The following is a 19,497-nucleotide window of genomic DNA, read 5'->3' as shown; positions in this document are numbered from 1 at the left end:
CAATCAAAAAGCTATAGGCTAAAATCAATAATTGGATATTAAAAAAGGTAGAGGAGCAAGCTTCAGAATTAGTCCTAACCCTATCAAATGATGAAGTTGGTTCTCGCGTTCCAACAATTGTAAAAGAGATTAAACATAGGAAGACTCTTTACAATTCATTACGATGCCATTGACACACTACCAATGGCAACTTTTGTTGATAAATCCCATGATAATTTTATCCATAGAGATTCATCACTCACCAGCATATAGTGCCCACGCAATTGCTGAAATCGGGTTTGCATTATCATTAACCAAATGCTGAGTATTTCTAAAATTTTAGAAGGAAAGAGTTGGGAGATCGAGATTCAAATGATTACCTGTTGGTAATGTCATTCTTTGTGATGTCTCATACACACACACACATATATATATATATATACACACATATATAGAGTTTGAACCCCAAGTCCCCCAACTCCTCCCCACTACATTCTTATAAAAATACTAAAAATAAAAAGAAGGAAAGAGTCGGAAACCCAAACATTTACACAACATTAAAAGACACTTATAATAAAGGCAAAAGGAAATACAGAAATCCAATTTATTACAATAATTGGTCAAAGCCTTTAAAAGATCTCAACCTTGTAACATGTAAAAACATCTGGTAATTCACCTAAATATTACACTCACAAACACTGTTAAACTTACATAATACCGGGGAAGAAATTTAATATAAAAAAAAAATTATAAAAAATAATGGTAGTGATAGTGGTAGTAATTTACACGAAAACCTCATTCAGTTTCATATATATGTAACCTTTCCACACAAACCCCCAATTCCATCCATGGATTAACTAGCACAATCAAAGAGGAGAAAAACCAGTATACAAAACTAAGTAGCTACCCGTCAAGTAGATCAATAATTGACTCCAACTTGCCCATCTAGGACACTGGTGATCCACCATCATTTCCTTTTGAGGCATATGATAAATTCAAATGTCTTCACCTCTGCCATTTTCTTTCTGAAAAAAAGCAGGATCAAGCAGTAAGTTACCAAGTCTTAATGCAGAGATGCTACTTTATACTTCTTACATATTCTTTCCTTTGCTATCATCAATAAGAAGAGAATTCCAGAGGCTCAAAACAAACCTCTACCCACTGTGCTTTGCTATTGCGCTAGAATGGCATCAACACATGCCAAGTGGGATACACCATAATAACATGTAGAAGACATACTATAAATATTTGATTAAAATGCCAAATTGTGGTTAAACTGGTATATATATAATGGATTACACATCGGAAAGATGGTAAAAGCAGAGTAGTCAAAAGGATGCACTAACAGGACATACTTGAATCACAAATCTAACACTTTTTCAGTGTGGGGAAAGGCATTCAAAGTGTCAGGAAGAATGAAAATTTAATTTGTACTTAAAGTAACAATCCTATCAAGTAGATGATGATTACTCTAAGCATATTTTGTCTAATCAAGACGTTCAGCAAATATAATAGTGAAGAGTGTGCGCTGCAGTTCATATGGGAAAATTAAGAATGATGTGACTCATACAATAAGAGCAGGTGAATGAAATGGGGAAGTACATAAGAGTATTGTGTTAACCCTAAAAAACCTATTGAGCTAAAGAAAAAGGAAAAAAAAAAACTATAGGACTGCTATAAAACCATTTATACAATATGATAAAAACATCAAATTGTTGAGAAGAAACACATTCATAAAGTGACAGTAGCAAAAATGAAAATGTTAAGATAAATAATAGGGAATGCTACGAAAGATAAGGACTAAAGTCATTTGTTCAAAGGTAATTCCTATGGAAGAATAGATGAGAGAGTTATGTAAGATGGTTTGGCTATGCTGCTATGGGCAAAAGGATTAATGTACCAGTGAGAACACATGATTTAATTCAGATTGGAGTGAGGGGGGAAAAAAGAGGAGGCAACAAAATTATGATTTCAAATAAGATAAAATGACAAAAAAGAATACACATGCTGACCAGGATTAGTTGGTAATGATCAGTAATCCACCCTAATTTAATTGGGATTAAGGCCAAGTTTAACTTAAGTTGAATATAAATTAACAAGACTTCAAATAATACATATGAGGTCGAGAGAATACCATGCTGATAAGTAACATTTCCCTTCGCACTCTGCTGGGCTTGAGACGTTGAACGTAAAATACGTGGAGACCCTTGCCTCCCATTTGCACCCGGTAAGGAATGTCTCTTCTTTATGTAACTGTCTCTGTCTTGCACATCTGGACTTGATCTTGGAGAGTTATTTGCTTGGAGCTTGGCTCTAGCAGATTCTGTGGCTTGCATGAAATGGGGAAGAGAACTATTAGTATTGCTCTCTATTGGTTCTTGATCAATAGGGTCTGATTTTGCTGAACCAAAGGAATTGCGTCTCTTCCCATTTTTCTCCTCTCTTGGCAATTGTTCCACACTACCTCTTGAGCCAGAATCATGATTTGGATTCGAAGGTGATTTCTTACCCCCTGACAGGGATCTAGGCTTTTGGTTGGATCCACTCTTATCACTTCTTTTCTTTTTAGATTTCACAGATACCTGACTAGAAGGCGTCCCATGAGATTCAGGCACAGTTATATGGCTTCTGGGAGAAGCTTCTGGAGATGTCCGGTATGGTTGATGACCTGTCACAGAGTCCGGCTGTCTCTGCAGATCAGCTGATGCATCCTTCTCCAGCTTAGGCTCTATCAGTGGGGTGTCCGTGGTCACAATTAGATTTACAGATTCACCATTGACATCACCAAGATTCTCTGGCTTATCCAAGACAGAGGTAGATAAGTTAGATATTGAGACGGAAGATTCATCCTTGGATTCAACATCCATGTTTTTCATGCTGTTTGGATTGTAAATTCCATCCTCTAAAACTTTGGCTTCATGCTCACACTCCGGTGCTCCGACTTCAGATATGTCAGGCGAATCAAGGGTAGAAGAAATAGAGAGTTCAGTGCCACATTCAGAGCCACCTACTTGAACCCTTGAACTGTGAGGGGTTGAATTTTCTGCTATACCGAGCTCCTTTGTCCTGATTACAGTACTTGCTCCAGACAGAGTTGTGTCTACATGTGATTCAACTTCAGCATCTTTACCTGCACTGGTAATTGTACTAAGATCTTCGAATTTTGACTGGGCAGCAATAAATGCAGGATTGCTCGGCTTTCTTGATCCAAATACACACTTCTTCTCTTCAGTGTCCAACTGTTCTGAGGCAAGTCTCTTCATAGAGCGTTTTGGCTGTTCGGTTTCTGTTTCAGGCTTCACAGGAAGAAAATTGAACTCCACTTGAGAATTTGAATCTGCTTGAGTACTTTGATTTGGAAGAGAAATCATGTCCAACAAGGTTTCTTTTGCATCAGATGTATTTGTGCTTTCAGGCCGAGGCTGATCTAAATCATCTTCTGACAAAGAGGTAGGATTGTATGCCTGAAAGTTGAAGTCGTTGGGATCATAAGTAATCAGATTATCTTCGCTTTCAGATGGCACCAGTGATTCCCTATTGTTGGACTCAGCATCCTTTGACTCAGGAGATACTTCAGATGGAATTTCAGTTTCAAAATGAGACACCAAGTTCTCATCCTGTTCTCTTTCCTGTTTTTCTGTAATTGGCTCTGCTTTCTTTGACTCAACAATATCTGGTGAAGAAACAGACATCCATCTCTCCAACCACTTCCAAGCAGAATCATGTTTAGAAGGATCACACTTAACATGGATAGGTTTGGTCTTTGGTGTTGATTCCAACAGCTTTAATTTTGAAAAGTAATCAATTTAGTCAGGCTATACATTTGTAAGAATAAATAGGCTGACAAGACTATAAAACAGCAGAAAGAAATATTGTCATACCTGACGGGCAAAACCATTGCTTAGCAGCTTCTCAATGGAAGTGCATGTTACATTAGATTCCATTGCTAATTTTTCCTTCTCCTGTAAAATGGAATAACCAGGCAAGGTTGTCTAAACATGTGATAACAGTAATTGTTGCTTATTAAAAGGATAAGAATACATTGCCTAGCATCCAATAAATTGGCAATAAACCAAGCTCCAACAGTAAACAAGATTCAGTAATGGGTCAATTATGAATCCCTAACTTACCCTGTGATACTCACCATTAATGATACCGTTGATAGTTTACAACACTTCATGAAAATTTTAGACTCTAAAGTAGATTAATGATATTACTTAGTTTCTAAAACATTATTCAATCTATCTTTTCATTCAAGTACTACCTAGTAAGATGAAAGCTCGGGGGCCATTATCCCACTATTATGTGAAATCCTGGCAGCGATTGATAGGTGGTGAATGCATATGAACTGCAACAAAGGCTATTTGATTGTTCCAAAAAGCATAGGCAATATTTGCATGTCTGCACAATCACAAAAAGCATCTCACTCTGATTTTTTTCATTCTACATTGTTCCATAGGTAATATTTGCATGTCTGCACAAATCTTTATTAATTTGCTCACCCTTTTAGATCTTTTTTTTTTTTAAGCTTGAAATTGTTTGGGTATTGAAACCTACCCTCCCCCTCCCCCTTCTCTAGAAAATTATTATATTGAACAAGCAGAGTTTGAAGCACTAACTTTTGTTTCCATTTATTTCTTTAGAGGGTAATATTTCAAGATATAGTTATTGTAATAGATTAGCATTTTTACAAAGGGGGCACTGACTTCTTTTATGCGTTTATTTATTAGGCAAGTGACATTTCAAGAATGGTTATAACTTATAATAATATATTAAACACTTTTACAAAAGGAATCCCTGACTCTTTTATTTTGTTTATTTATTTAGCAAGTTGAGATATTGTTATCATAACAGATCAACATTTTTACAGAGGGAGTTTCTGAGGTTGATAGCCAGTATATAGATTATAGCCTATTGTCAAACCAATATGAACAAGAATACTACAACAACAACAGCAAGCCTTAATCCCAAAATTTTGGGGTCAGCTATGAATCCTCAACAAATTAGTTAGGATCAGTCAAATGTATTCTTTTCCTCCATTCTATTCTATCTCAAGTCATATAAAAAATAAAAAGCCTCATCAACCCTATATGGTTTGAATTTCGAAATATACTGAGTAAGATTCCAGTAGCATTACCCAGGTCTTTGAAGTATCGGTATTGTTCTCATGCTTCCCACCTAATTTATTTTCTGGATATGAACCCTCTAGAGACAAACGAGCACGGCGGGCTCGAACAAGAGCTTGCATTTTGGCAATGGCTTGAACACAACGTAGGGTTCCCACAGCATGACTTCGAACCAGATACCCACGAACAGCAGCTTGCAATTTAACAACATTCTTAAGCTTCAACAGCATTATCTGACCCTGGAAAATGGTTTTTAATAAAAAGAAAGGTAAGTATGGATACCAACCTAGCAAGTTTTGCACTCATACAGTTAAGACAAAGAGACTACCAGAAACCCTCTGATAGCAGCCTGGATGACAATAACAACAGACTCCTCTGCGTATACATCAAGCTTATTTTCGACAATAACAACAGACTCCTCTGCGAATACATCAAGCTTATTTTCGACAATAATAACAGACTCCTCTTTGCATACATCAAGCTTATTTTCATTTTCAGTAGGAACCACTGTCTCAATTACTTTTGTTTCCACTGAAGTCGACAGCTGGGGTTTCTCATCTATTGATTGTATCACTGAAATTTTCTCCAGAACAGTAGAGTTGGCTGGTTGTTGATAGTTAATATTAACATCTTCTGGGCTCTCCTTATTTGCAGAGGAGGGGGTTTCTGAGATAACAGTGTTGCTAAGCACTCGATGCCGGGCAGACCTCTTCCGGAAACTCCACCCACGTTTGTCACTTGAACCCTTGGCCTGGAGTGAAGCACAAATAACACAATTCAACACAACACAATACACACACATAAAACTGACTGCCCTCCTCTTATTGCTCTGTCCATTAATAGCATTAAGTTCCAATCTATATGAATTATGACCTCGCAACACTACTTCATTGGAAAATGGCTTCAGGAAAACTTGATAAGAGTAGGAAAAAGACAGTTCTCAGAAAAACATTATAAAAATTTGCAAGATCTGCAAATGTATCAAGTCAATTGATAATTGTACGAATGAACCCATCTCTATCTTTCGTCGCATAAATCTTTCAAACACATTGCACTCTTCCAATGTGATTTCACTCACAACTTTTTTGCTTTTTCTTTGTCGAATTATTGATACCAAATCAACTACACACTGCAATATAAATCTTCCAGTATTTTTTTTTAAAAAGTTCTCTTTCTTTCTTTCTGTAAATGACAAGCAGGACCAACATAATGTGCTTCACTATCCAGCAATCTTAATGAATATAACTGCTTCATTGTGAACAAGCATTTGTGCTAAACCAACAAAGAACTGATTGTAAGAACTCAATTACTCATAATGCTAGTAAAAATAGTAAGTCCAAACACACTGCATCAAAATTTTTTTTTTTTTTTAAATAAAAAAATCAGAATCATCATTGCTTAATTACTGAATAAACCAAATCAGAAACAAGAAATCCCTCAGATCTTAATATATACATATATAAGAAGAAATCAAAAGCTCGGCTTTAATTCAATCACACAGTTGCACTGAAACTCGGTTTAATTTGATTTGACTTCTCAGATCTTAAAAAAAAAACTACAAACTTTCCAATAATAGCATTTTTGTAACCAATACAAATCTAACAAGAACACCAAACCAAATCACAACAGAAAGAAAGTCAACGAAAACAAAGAAGACTGAAACCAATCAGGTACCTCGGAGACCTCGAGATCATCCTTGTCCTTTGAATCGCTACCGCAGGTGATTATTTTGAAGCATGAGGTAGATTTCACCATCTCTCTCTCTCACACCAGCCACCAAGACTCTACTCACTCTCAGTCTCAGTTACTCTCTCTCTCTCTCTCTCTCTCTTTCTCTCTTTCTCTTTCTCTTTCTCTCTCTTTCTGTGTCTAACTGAGACAACAAAAACAAAACCGCCTTGGAAAGTAGAATGTTACAAAAACGTAGTAAAGTTTAAAAGAACACGGACCTCAAACACGTTCCTTAAATCTAGCTAAACTCTAAAATTGGAGTCCGCCATTTATCGAGTCCGTTCCGTTGGTTCCAAAGCATTGTCCTGTGTCCGTTGAGAAAAGAGAGAGAGATAGATAGATAAATGAAAAGGCTGTGTCAGACTCAGATCTCTACACTTTACTTTTCTTTTTTTCTCTTTTGCTAAAATTTTATTGGAAATGAAAACAAAACTAGGTATCTTTCTTATCTTATCCACCCAACTTTAAATTCACGAGACTCGCGATAAATTTACGTTTTCTTCAGTAAATTTCGTGGTCTAGTCTGGTGTGAACTGTGGACTGAGTCCACTACTCTACTGTGTAGTACAATGTTTTACTTGCGATAGAAGTATTCAGAGTTTGCCGGTGTATCCATATCCAAATTTGGATCAGAACTGCCTTTTTTTTTTTCTTTTTTTTTCTTTTCCTTTTTCTTTTTCCTTTTGAGATAGGGTTAGAGAATTACAAATTTTATTTTTATTTTTTCGGTAAACCATGATATAATATTAATTAAGAATTAACAAGTCTATTACAAAACGTTTTACTATAATTTTTTTAAATCTTATAAATTATTTTTCATATTTGATTTGATTTTGTTACATCCTTAAGTTTAAATAGACGTCAACTCAACTATTAGCATTTGCTAAATTTTTTATATTGCAATAAAATCTAATCTACTCATGTCGGTATGGTTAAATGAAGTTTTAAAAACCGAATGATAAAGTTAACCTAAAAGCTCCTTCTTTTTTCTTAAAAAAAAAAAAAAGTTAACCTAAAAGTTTTAAAATATCTTAATCCTTCACATACTCAAATTCACAAATTCGAAACCACTGCATACATAGAGCTTTGACATAACTAATAATATGACCGTTGATGTTGTCATTAGTGTTGATAAAAATGATGATGCTGATGATGATGATGGATAACGTGATTAGCATTAATAATAAATAAGCTACATGGATTATATGAAAGTAAGATACTGTAATTATTTCTTTAAAAAAAAAAAAAAAAGGATAAGGTAACTTTAATAATAATTTACAACATTAACATTTGCAGAAAAAGATTGTGTGCTGTTACTCATTATTTTATCCACTGCACTTGTTTTGTACTGATAATTAAGGTTGTAAAAAGTGCTCTTGTTTTAGGTATGGTCCACTACCTAGCATTAGTCTAGTACCAATAATAGTAAAGTTTTTGTGCTACCAGTCCTATTATATGATATCTCATACGACCAGAACTTTATCAAAGCTGGGACATGGGGGGGCACGAGAGGGGCAGAAAAGGCAGACAAGATTTTAACTGTTCAAGATACACTCTTTCTTTTTCTTTTTTTTTTTAATTTCAATTTTATAGAAAAATCGATGTAGATCTTTTTGCAAGTAAATTTAGAAAAGGATGGGAGGTTTAGATTAGATATAAATATTATGTTCAAATCTTGTTAAGGGAAAAAAAAAACAATTTAATATGAATTACTATCAATTATTAGCTTAACAAAACAAATATTGAATAATAAGTTGTTGAAAGGTCTATGGCTTGGGTTGAAAGGACACCCTCACACGCCATTGATTGTTGACCTTGACAAATTTAATACTTGAGAAAGGTACCCGAAACTAAATTCTACTCATATGTTAGATAAGGCTATATCCATTTTCCACTACAATGCTAAAATGAGAATTTTAAGCGATTACCTTTCTTTTTTTACTCATAAACTATCAACTATATATATGGATAGATTCTCAAAAAAAAAACTATATATATGGATATGGTTATTTACTTATTTGTAGGTCTCGTCTTTTCCTCCTCTCCCTTTTACTAGTTCGTGAATAAAAACAAAACACACAAACATGCATTACGGTGCTCACAAGCAAGTATTGAGCCAAATTTTTAAATCCATCATTAAAAATATGTTTACTTATCTTTCACTGATTTTTTTAAAAAATTATTAATAATAAAATACAAGGTCTCTTTCAGAAACCAAACTCCCTTTCTACCTCACATATAAACCAACAAAAATACGTATTTCATTAATAAATAAATAAAAGCAAAGCAAAACAAAACAAAACCTATATAAGAATATTTTTTGGGTAAAATATAAAAATTGTTTATTCTTGATTAATCTATTTGAAGGGGGGAGGAATGTGGTTTGTTAACATAATTATTTGTTATTGTGATGTAATGAATTTACTTAATGATTATTTTCAATTAAATTATGAAAATATATAGAAAATAAAAGGATTTGTTTGAATATGGTAAAATTTATCATTGAAGTTTATATTTGAATTAATAATAAGTTTTGATAGGAAAATTTTGATTATTTTATATAAATTAAAAGTAGTTTTAAATGGGATATAAAAAGAATAGATAGAAGTAGATTTAGATGGATTTGAAAGAATTTTAAATGTGCTATATAAATAGTTCTAAAATAAATGGACACTTCATATAAAATTATAGGACACGAAGTTGAATAAAATTAATAGTGCAATTAAACTAATTTGAATCTTTCATCGCTCTTCCAATTTTATATTTGAATTTTTTATTAATCTTTCACTTTAATATCTATATCTATATCTATCTATACTGTTTATAAGAGGATTCATTTCTTAAATACTCCTATACTTTACTTTTAATAGGAACAAAACTTGAGAACAACCGGGTAAAAAATATCTCCAATTCTACTTAAAATGCCTACAAAATATGACACTCTCCTGCTAATCCATATTTTCAAAACAAATTTATCCAAAAAATTTGTTTAAAAAAAAACTTCTTAGTCCACTTTGTATTTTTATTTATTTTTTACTTTATTAAGACTCACCAAAAAAAAAAAAAAAAAAAGAAGCCCTCTCAAATAAAAAACAAAAAAAGGAGGGTTCCACTATAATTTTCCACCCCTTTCCCTTAGCATCATGTATAGTTCTTAGGTTCTATTAATTCTTTATATTATATATATATATATATATATCTATATATAATTTGATAGTTGGGATTTGGAAATATTTGAATAGTAGACTTTTTTGTTGAAAATATCATGAAATACTAATTGAATTACAAATATTGGTGATTGCTTCAAAATTTTTATAGGAAAAAAAAACTAACAAATGATGCAAAACTAGTGAATTGTGGACATTTATATATAATATTATGGTGTAAAATCTTTGTGACTTTATTTCATTGTACATTTAATATGTAAAACTAGTGACAAAGACATGTTAAAACTAACATGGATAATCATAATATACCAATAACCAAAAAAATACAAAATACAAAATACAAAATCCTAATAAAAAAGGACCACATGGGCATGCATGGCCATCCATTATGGGTTAGTGGTCCATTATTTTTTATTTTTTACATTTTCTTGTTTAGGTTGTTTGGTTTATATCTCGTTTTAGCAAATAATGCAACTTATCACGAGTCTATAACATTGTATAATTGAGGGATAAAGAAATGGAAAGAGAGGCAGTGGGGTTGGGGGGGACCCAAACTCAACTGTTCCTTTTCATGTGGGTGTAGGTATTAGAAAATGAAATAAAAATAAATAAATAAATAAATAAATAACGGTGGCTTATGAGTTATGACTTATGAGGAAGCAAGTAAATGAATGGGGGTTGGCAGTCTCAGTTTCCCTGTAACAACTAAGATAAGCCTATTTGAACCTAAAAAATCAATGATTTTTTTCTAATAAAATAATGTTAGCCCAATGGTATCTATCTAATCAATTTTGACAGCTCTTTTGTCTTTATTTGCCATGTGGCTTTCTGGAATGCTAACACGTACGAGCACATGGGGGTGCCCTAAGGCCACTCTAGCTAGCTGTATCAGAAAATTATCAGCTTTGTTTACAAACCAAAACCCATACCCATGTTTTAGTTGCAATGCTACAAGTGGGATGCCATGAACCAGTCATGTGGGGTTGCACTAAAATTATGCTCTGAGGCTGATAGGTTGGAGTTGGACATACTCAAAGCTCTTACGGACTTTTTGGTGTGAAGAATGAACCGTTGGCACATGGTATAAATTTTGGGTGGTCCAAATTTGTGTATACAATTATATATGTATAACAAGTGAGAAAATAAGATTTGAATACTAAGATTAGTATAGCAGATTCCAATTGTCTTAATTGATATAAAACCTTTTGTTTTAGAGGAGGAGATCTTGTTCGAATTTCGTTTATAATAAAAATCAATTGATTTCTTCCCCTGATGATAAAGTCAATCATTATGAAATGAACACTATAGGTTAAAAATCGACTATATATATATATATATACACTAATAGTTTAGTTCTTCCTCATGAAAAAAAAAAACCCGAAAATTTTAGTATATTGAATAAATAGGAAGAGACTTCAAAAGAATTTGGTAACCCAATAATCATTAACCTAACCAAAAGAGAAATTTCTTATATATTTCATGAATTTTATTGGATATTCATATTACTCTTAAATTATTCAAACTATCAATTTAAAGCTCTTTGCCTTCAGTTCCCACCATCAAAATAACACTATAATTTTGTTTCGACCCAACCGAAAAAAATTTCAATTTATATTAATGGAGCTGGGAAATGTCCCATCACAATCATATGAACAATTTACTACACCTTTTAAGTTTTAAAAGCTAAATGATCCATGAATTGAACTTGCCATAGCATGTACCCATGCATTAACCATGTATCAGCTCATTCTTAATAGGGTTTGGAACACAAATTGCACTGATGTTGATAAGGACGTGCTTTATTCAGTCCACTACACCTGCCCCTGCATGCCAGAGCACTACAATTAATCATTCAGCATATTGTAATTATGTGAATTTGGACCTTGGAAAGTTTGAGCACCTAGAGTACCGGCATTTCTCTATAAATATAGTTTGAAAGTGTTGATTGTGTCAATTGAAAGTGTCAATTGATCAAATTCCTACTAGGAGATCGACAAGTTTGCTGCTGCTGCTGACCCCCTTGCTATGAGGAGTGCAAATCAAAGTAAAGTTTTTTTTGTTGTATATACTTGTCTAGTATCTCGGTCTCGAAGTACTTGTACTGGATTCAACTAAGTATGCTCCCTAGTTCGAGTCTTGTTACTTGCACTTTGAAAAGAATTTCCTAGGTCAGTGCTTTACCCCTTTGTGGAGCCCATCCGGTGCAAACAGTGATTAGTCTCTGGTTAAAAGCCTCGAGAAAACACTGTGGGAAACCAAAAAAATATATATATATATATATAAATATATATATACTTGTTTAGTATCTCATGTAACTATTTCATAGAGCGTGCCTCTTACAGTCCCACATGTATGAGACCAAAAACCCTGTAAAAGATCTAGCATATAAAGTGGGTATAAGAGATAATTTATATCTAGATGGAGAGGCTATCTCATGGAAACTTGTTAAGCTATTTTTTAGTATTTTTAACTTGTGTTCTTTTTATGTATTATAATTTCTTATTTTTGTTGATACAACAGTTATCTCGTGTGCTTGCTCTAGGCGTTAGTGGTAGGACTCACATCATTGTGAGATGATTACACTTAAAAATAAAAAATAAAATTAAAAAAAGATGAAGAAAATTGAGAACCAACCCATCTTAATTAGTTGACGATTTACACTATGTTAAGAATTAAGATAGATACCCACTTTTATTAAGACCCTTGTTCTATTCTAACAAAGACGCATCCTCTGATACTCCCAGTGTTGATTGTGTGCGTAATATTTTTCTATCGTTTGATGCAACCCGTCGTAGGTAGGGATATGAATTACAATGCTTTTTTTCCCTCTTGAGCGAATAGAGTCATAGAGGAGGTTTTTTTTTGAGGAATCTGTAAGAATGAGTCATGGAGGACTTTAGGACTCGTTTGTCGGAGTTTATTTTCAACTAACTCCAGCTTATTTAGAATATGTGTAAAATTTTAAAACCATATTTTTTGTTAGGTACAACTGAATTTTTATTCAGCTTAGTTTTTAAGTCCAGTAAATTAATAGAAATAGACAAGCGTAGAACTTTTTTTTTTTTTTTTTAAAGAAGAAACGAGCGTAGAAGTAAGAACTATTATAAATGGATTATTATGACTACTTTCTTTTTGCTGAGAATGATACGCACGTATATGTATAAACTTGTTATTACGTGACTGATTTCCAGCACACCAACAATGATTTTGGTGCTCTTATCAAAAAGAATTTTATAAAAAAACAATGACTTTGTGCTTGCATACTTCGCACAGTTGTGAAGTCTCCATCGTTTCACTTATTTTCCTATCAATGAAGACACCTACCCCTTATCAAATCCATTTTTTTATTCAACGACAAACGTTTTACTTCTTAAATAATACTCCTTGTAATGGGAGTAGGATTAAAAACCCCAATCGAGGGAGTCACAAATCACAATCATTAGAAAGGGTGTGTATATATAGTCATGCCCTATATCTCCTTGTAGGTGGAGAATTATTTCAACAATCAACCATGTCGTTTAGGTACAACGGCACCATATGACTGTCCACCATTTGGGCCTCATCGCGCTTAAAAGTAATTCTGGTGGAGCCCTTTGTCACATGGGGAACGCACCATTAACACAGTGAATTGATACAATGTTCCTTTCAGAATTTTTCAGCACATATTACCTCTAAAGAGAAGCAACCAAATCATAATAAGAAAGACCATGACCCCATGGGCTTTCATGCTTTGCCAGGTTTCTTCAAAAGGTTGCACAAGCACTAGTGTGATACACATGGTAAGCTGAAAATAGACTAAATAGTTATTAAAAATGGTTTAATTCTTATATGGGTCTCTTACGATGTTTGAGACTGTATGGGCCAAAGTAAAAGGAAAAGAAACTGTGTGTGCGCGCTCAGATGATTCCATTCCAACGTAGATGTATAGCTAGCTTTTTATTTGCGTTTTGTTTTACAGTGTCAAAACAATCATCCTGTCCAAAAACAAAAGTAGAGAGAAGGTGATTTTGCCATCTCAATTCTGTGGTAGACATATAGGGAAAAGGAATTATTGAACGTGATATATTCGAAGAATCTCATACTATTTGTGGTTTTATTCACATTCAATCATATTTATCGGGGTATGTCTATACAGGGCCGGCTCAAGGTATTGTGGTGCCTAAGACGACAACTTCAAGTGAGATCTATTCTTATACTTTGAATATTTATTTAACTTTTGGTTTTTTTTTTAAATATTTAAAATCTATTTTTTAGAACAAAATTACAAATTAAAACAAACCCATCGCATTATTCAATGACTATACAACTAAAATAAACAATATTCATTGAATGAAGTAACCAAATTCTAAAAAATTATGATTGAAAATTTTAATAAAGTTATATATTTGATTTTTCTAAATATAATTTGAGTATAAATTTATTTACTAGTGTAAGATTAATGAGTTCTGGTTAACATTTATGTGTAAGAGATTAAATGATTGACCCATCCAATGAAAATATTTTTCTTTAACTAGTTTTTTTTATTATAAAAAACAACAACAACTTTTTACTTATTGGTGAATATTTAGGACTTAATTAATGTTTCTATTGGTATAGAAATATTTCTATTGGTAAAAATTTAAGGGTCTTTTTTCATTGATAGCCTTAAGCGGTTGCCTATTTGGCTCACCCATTGAGCCGGCATTGTCTCTATAATAGTCCCATGGTTATCAAAAACAATAGGCATAGGCTCTGTTTTTGACTTTTTACTTGCGTCTACGATAACGTTGTCTGTTGGGTTTCAAAAGATCTAATCTATTTGGATGGGCTGGTTTTGTGAAAAACAGCTTTATGCATTTGTCGTTCTTAGAAGTTTGGCCCTAAGATCTGTCGTGCAAGCCCTCAACCATGGGAAAGCTATCTTGCCACCATCATATGGTGGCCCCACATACTTGTGGGACCTATGTATTACTAGGGGAATTTTTATTTTGTATAACCATTATATGCAGCATCCTTAAGGGATGTTAAATATCATTTATACATTTAATATCGCATCATGAGAGACATTGCATGTATCAATTACACGAGATATTTTTTTCTTCATCATGCCTTATAAGTTAATTTTAGGATCTTAGTATTATGTATAACAGTCACATGCAACCATTGTCACACAAGTGCACAACAGATGAAATCCAAGGATGTATGATTCCCACTGTTTTTGAGAGATTGGTTGCTTGTTTACTTTTGGCCATAATGCAAAAAAGACCCTTCGAGTTTAGGTTAATTGCAAACTCTTACCCCTGAGATTTAAGAATTGCCCAATTAACCTATCTATCTTAATTTTCATTTACTATAACTGACGAAAAATTGTCACGTGGTGTGAATGAGACTACATTCCTAAAAATAAAATAATTTTTAAAATAATATGTGCATAGCATATGACTTTTTTTTTCTTTTCTTCTTTTTTTCAGTCAACTATAGTTAACAAAATTGAGATGGAGGGGTTAATTTGGACAATTCCTAAATCTCAAGGATGATTTATACAAAACTAATAGCACAAGAGGTTAGTATGCAATTGGCTCAAACCCTAAGGGGGTGTTTTTGCATTCTGCCCTTTATTTTTTATTCTTGCACATTTTGTTGTAAGATTAAAGATGGGAAGTGCTAAATTGCCAATTGTAGTTTGTGTTGTCCTATAGGTTTATCTATTTATTTATTTAAACTATGTTTGGTTATGGTGAAAAGGTAATAAAAATTGTGGGAAGGAAAATGGAGAGAAAAATATGATATTTCTAATGTTTGGTTGAGTTGAAAAATGATAGGAAAGAAAATGAGAGTGGATGGAATTTTCCACTGGCCTCACCATTTTTTTGAGTCATATATAAAATATAAAATTGTTGATTTTATCATTAAAATGTCAACAATACATATATTTCAATTTAACAACACGAGTATAATTGTCAAATTTTATGATATATTATCATTTTATCTTTTTTTTTTTTATCTTAAAAAAAAACTAACTAACAAATATAATGGATTATCTATTTTTTATTCTCCTCCCCCCTCCCCTCTCTTTAACCCTTTTAGCTTGTACCGCTACCATCTACTTTCCTCTCTTTCCTAACTTTGAAATACAACATAAGAAAAGTCTTGATGGATGATGCATCCTCAATACATGTATGGCCCATGGAATGAGGGCCGCGGATGGGCCTAGTAGTGATGGAAAATGAAATTGGGGTAGAGTCGGCAATTTGGGGTTATGGGTTGAGCACTGTTAGGCCCATATATATGTAACATGTTTCTAATGAATAGAAGATCTCAAGGCTAGCCCAAGTCTTTTGTTGACCTTACGTGAGTTACGTCTGCTATTGTAGTATCCAATTATTAAAAAGTTCAAGTAAATAAATTTTTTAATTTTATTTTTAGGATAAAATGTCAAAATTTCATTCAACCACAAAAAATATGCAACTGGAGCAACTAGTACAAGCTAGAGGAAACACCTCCAACCGAAATCAACAATAGGGACAACAATACAAAAGTTTCTGCTATATTTAAATTATTTGTCATATCCATTTAATTCTCCAAAACAACTAAAACAAAGGAACAAATGGAAGAAACAAATTCCTATGGAAAACAAAACATCAAAAAATACTAGGAACTAAAGCAAGACTGCCAAAATTAGCCTCTACATATTCTAAAGCATGAGCAGTAGCTTTTTTGGCTAAGGATGCAGGATCAAGCTTTAGAGTGCCTAGGCGAGCTTCATTCCGCTTGTTCCAAATCATCCATCTTTGGTCAACCACATCCACAAAGGACAAATTTGAGCATTGTAACATATTATTTCTCAAGCCTGTAAAGTTTCACACCTCCTCAGCCTATGGGTAGCACAGCAAGACATGGTCTATTGACTCCTCCCCATCCTCACAACATTCACATCCAACATCATACAAAATTTTCCTCCCAGTCATATTAAATTTAGTTGGCAATTTATTTTTACAAGCTCGCCAAATGAAAATTTTGATTTTGTTACAAACCTTAGCTGCCCATAGTAAATAAACCAATAACAAATAAACCAGTCAAACACTTTTTGTTTTTAGAAGGAAGTAGTCAAACACTTAACAATACCACGCTGCCTACATTTACAAGTCATTTGTAGATCTATCATCTCAAAATGAACTCACATATTATGCCAGTTTACTTGAATAATATTTTTTATAATAGTCTCACATTTTGCTTTAACAAATTGGTTAATGCAATAATATTGATTTGTTTTTTTGTGTAAACGGGAATTGAACTTTAGACATCTTATTCAATTATCATAAATTTTAAGAGTTAACTTAATTGGAACTCACAATAATATTAAGATATTGAAACTTGAAAATCCGAAGCCCTGTAATTCTTTTCGAGTTTTCCCCAAATTGAACTTGTAAAAAATGTTTGACTATGCTTTCAAACATCATGGTAATAATAACTAATTAATAACACCCACTTTTATGAATTTTTAAAAAAAACTATTATACTTTTTTTTTTTTAAATGAAAAACAATGTGAATGCTTGAATAGTTGAACCTGATAATATAAGCTCAAAAATAAATAACATTATCTACAGAATGCAACAATTAACTTGTCAACTATAAAATATTATTATGTGCAGGGGCGTAGCCAGGATTTTTTACATGGGGGGGCCGATTTTCGACGACGATGATTATCATTGTTGTATGGACAGTCTATATTTTTAGGTTGATATGGACCTTCTTTGAAATAAGCTCGTCGGATTCATCTTATTTGTTGATAGAAAATTCACATATTTGTTTACGTGATCCTGGATCACGATCTATCTCTTCGGATTGAATTCTTTAACATTTGGAAGGGTGTTCATTAGACATTGAAGTATCAATATTTATTTCTACAGCCACATTTGTTTCTACAACCATAGGTGTCCTAAATTCTAAATTGCTAACATTTTTTTTCTTAAATAATGCATCAATTATTTTTTGTTTGCTCATAATTCTTTAAGCTTTAAGAATATGACTCAAAAATAACCTAAAAATAACTTCAAAAATAAAATCTTAATTATAAATTTTTACTTAATTATATGGATGTTATTCGTACTTAAAAAAAAAAAAACAAAATTTCCACTGTAATTTAAACAGTCAACCTATCATCATTCCTATTATTAATTATATGGATGTTATTCATACCTCCTCATGCCTTCAATCATATATTTCTCTAAAAATCTATGAAAAATTAAAGTGCATGTAAATAGTTAAGTAATCGTATATAGTTGAGAAGAAAAAGAAAAAAAAAAACACTAAAAAAAGAGATGAAGGTGTAGTGCTGAAGAAAGAAAAGAAAACTGAAAACTCACCCTCTGAATGATTTATTTTAAGAAAGCAAGAAGAAAGAAAATAATGGTCAGGTTTTTTTTTGGATCGTGAGGACTGAGTTTGAAAGGAGGGCTTAGTTGAGGTTTTGTTTTGTTTGGGGGCTGCTGGTACCAGTGGAGTGGGCGGTGGCGTGTACACAGAAGACAAGAAGATAATAAAAATAAGAGAAATGATATATCTACAATATTTTCACAACATATCTTAAGTGACAGGTTGTTACTGGTTGTTATTGTTCGAACAAAAAAATAATCTTCGTATTAGGTTCAAATTTGAACCAATAACAACTAACCACTTATGATTTATAAAAATGCTGTAAAAATTTTGCGAACATAGCACATTTTTAAAAAGAATAGCAAAAGAAAGGGTTCTGATTTTGAGATTAAGAATGAGTGGTAAAATGTTATTTTGTTGGGTAATGTCTTTGGGTATTTAAATATAAGGGGGCCATGTTTTGTTTTATTAGAATATAAAAGAGGCCTACAATTGACACTAAAGCATGCTGGGGTCTGAGAGTGAATTGAATAGAAATGGGAGGGGGGGGGGGATGTACATCATTGGGGGAGCCAAATAAAATTTCTATATAGGCTGGTGGTTTTTTTATTTTTATTTTATTTTTTTTTATTTTATTTTTTTTTTTTGTAGGGGCCACGGGCCCCCAAGAAGCAATGTGGCTCCGCCCCTGATTATGTTAGAGGCAAATTTAATATTTTTTTTGAGTGAGTTTTAGTTAACTCAAAAAAATCTGTTGTTATTTTCGTTGTTGCGCGCAATGACAAGTGATGGCTTAAAAAAGTAGAAAGAAAAAAAAATGCAATCAGCCAATCACTAATTATATAATTAGAAAACAACTTATTCAGCAAAAATAAAATTAGAAACCTATTTTAAAATCTATAAAAATAAAAATAAGAGTAATGCTATAGCTACAAACTATTTTACAACATTTTTACAAACTATTGATGTAGTAAGTTCTTATTAGTTCTAATATGGGTCCATTATTAACATCACATTTATGTTTACTAATAATTATTTGAAAATTACTAAAGCCACATTAGCAGATTGTAAAAATATTGTAAAATAATTTGTGTCTATATCGTTACTCTAAAAATAAATCAAACCTACGCCACTGCTT

At 32.7% G+C, this 19,497-nt stretch overlaps 1 protein-coding gene across 1 annotated transcript; it reads right to left on the bottom strand.

The window, feature by feature from the left end:
• Positions 1-569: 569 nt before the first annotated feature.
• On the bottom strand, positions 570-7,234 carry LOC126712364 (protein IQ-DOMAIN 32). The gene is made up of 6 exons (XM_050411667.1): positions 6,780-7,234; positions 5,434-5,856; positions 5,117-5,344; positions 3,861-3,941; positions 2,114-3,761; positions 570-1,004 (listed from the first exon to the last, which is right to left on the bottom strand). Exons 1-6 carry the CDS (start codon positions 6,858-6,860, stop codon positions 985-987), a joined length of 2,481 nt encoding a protein of 826 aa, XP_050267624.1. The 5' UTR covers positions 6,861-7,234; the 3' UTR covers positions 570-984.
• Between the last annotated feature and the right edge of the window lie 12,263 nt (positions 7,235-19,497).

This window comes from Quercus robur, chromosome 2 (genome assembly GCF_932294415.1).
Source record: "Quercus robur chromosome 2, dhQueRobu3.1, whole genome shotgun sequence".
Lineage (NCBI taxonomy): Eukaryota > Viridiplantae > Streptophyta > Magnoliopsida > Fagales > Fagaceae > Quercus > Quercus robur.
This window is presented reverse-complemented; position numbering and strand designations above follow the sequence as displayed.

What these genes read in the sequence shown, in the direction of transcription:
- LOC126712364 (XM_050411667.1), bottom strand. Translation starts at nt 6,860, where the DNA reads ATGGTGAAATCTACCTCATGCTTCAAAATAATCACCTGCGGTAGCGAT. An exon ending in CTGCTATCAGAGGGTTTCTG is followed by an intron (nt 5,345 to 5,433) that starts GTAGTCTCTTTG and finishes ACCATTTTCCAG; the next exon opens with GGTCAGATAATGCTGTTGAA. An exon ending in AAATGTTACTTATCAGCATG is followed by an intron (nt 1,005 to 2,113) that starts GTATTCTCTCGA and finishes GCTTTTTTTCAG; the next exon opens with AAAGAAAATGGCAGAGGTGA.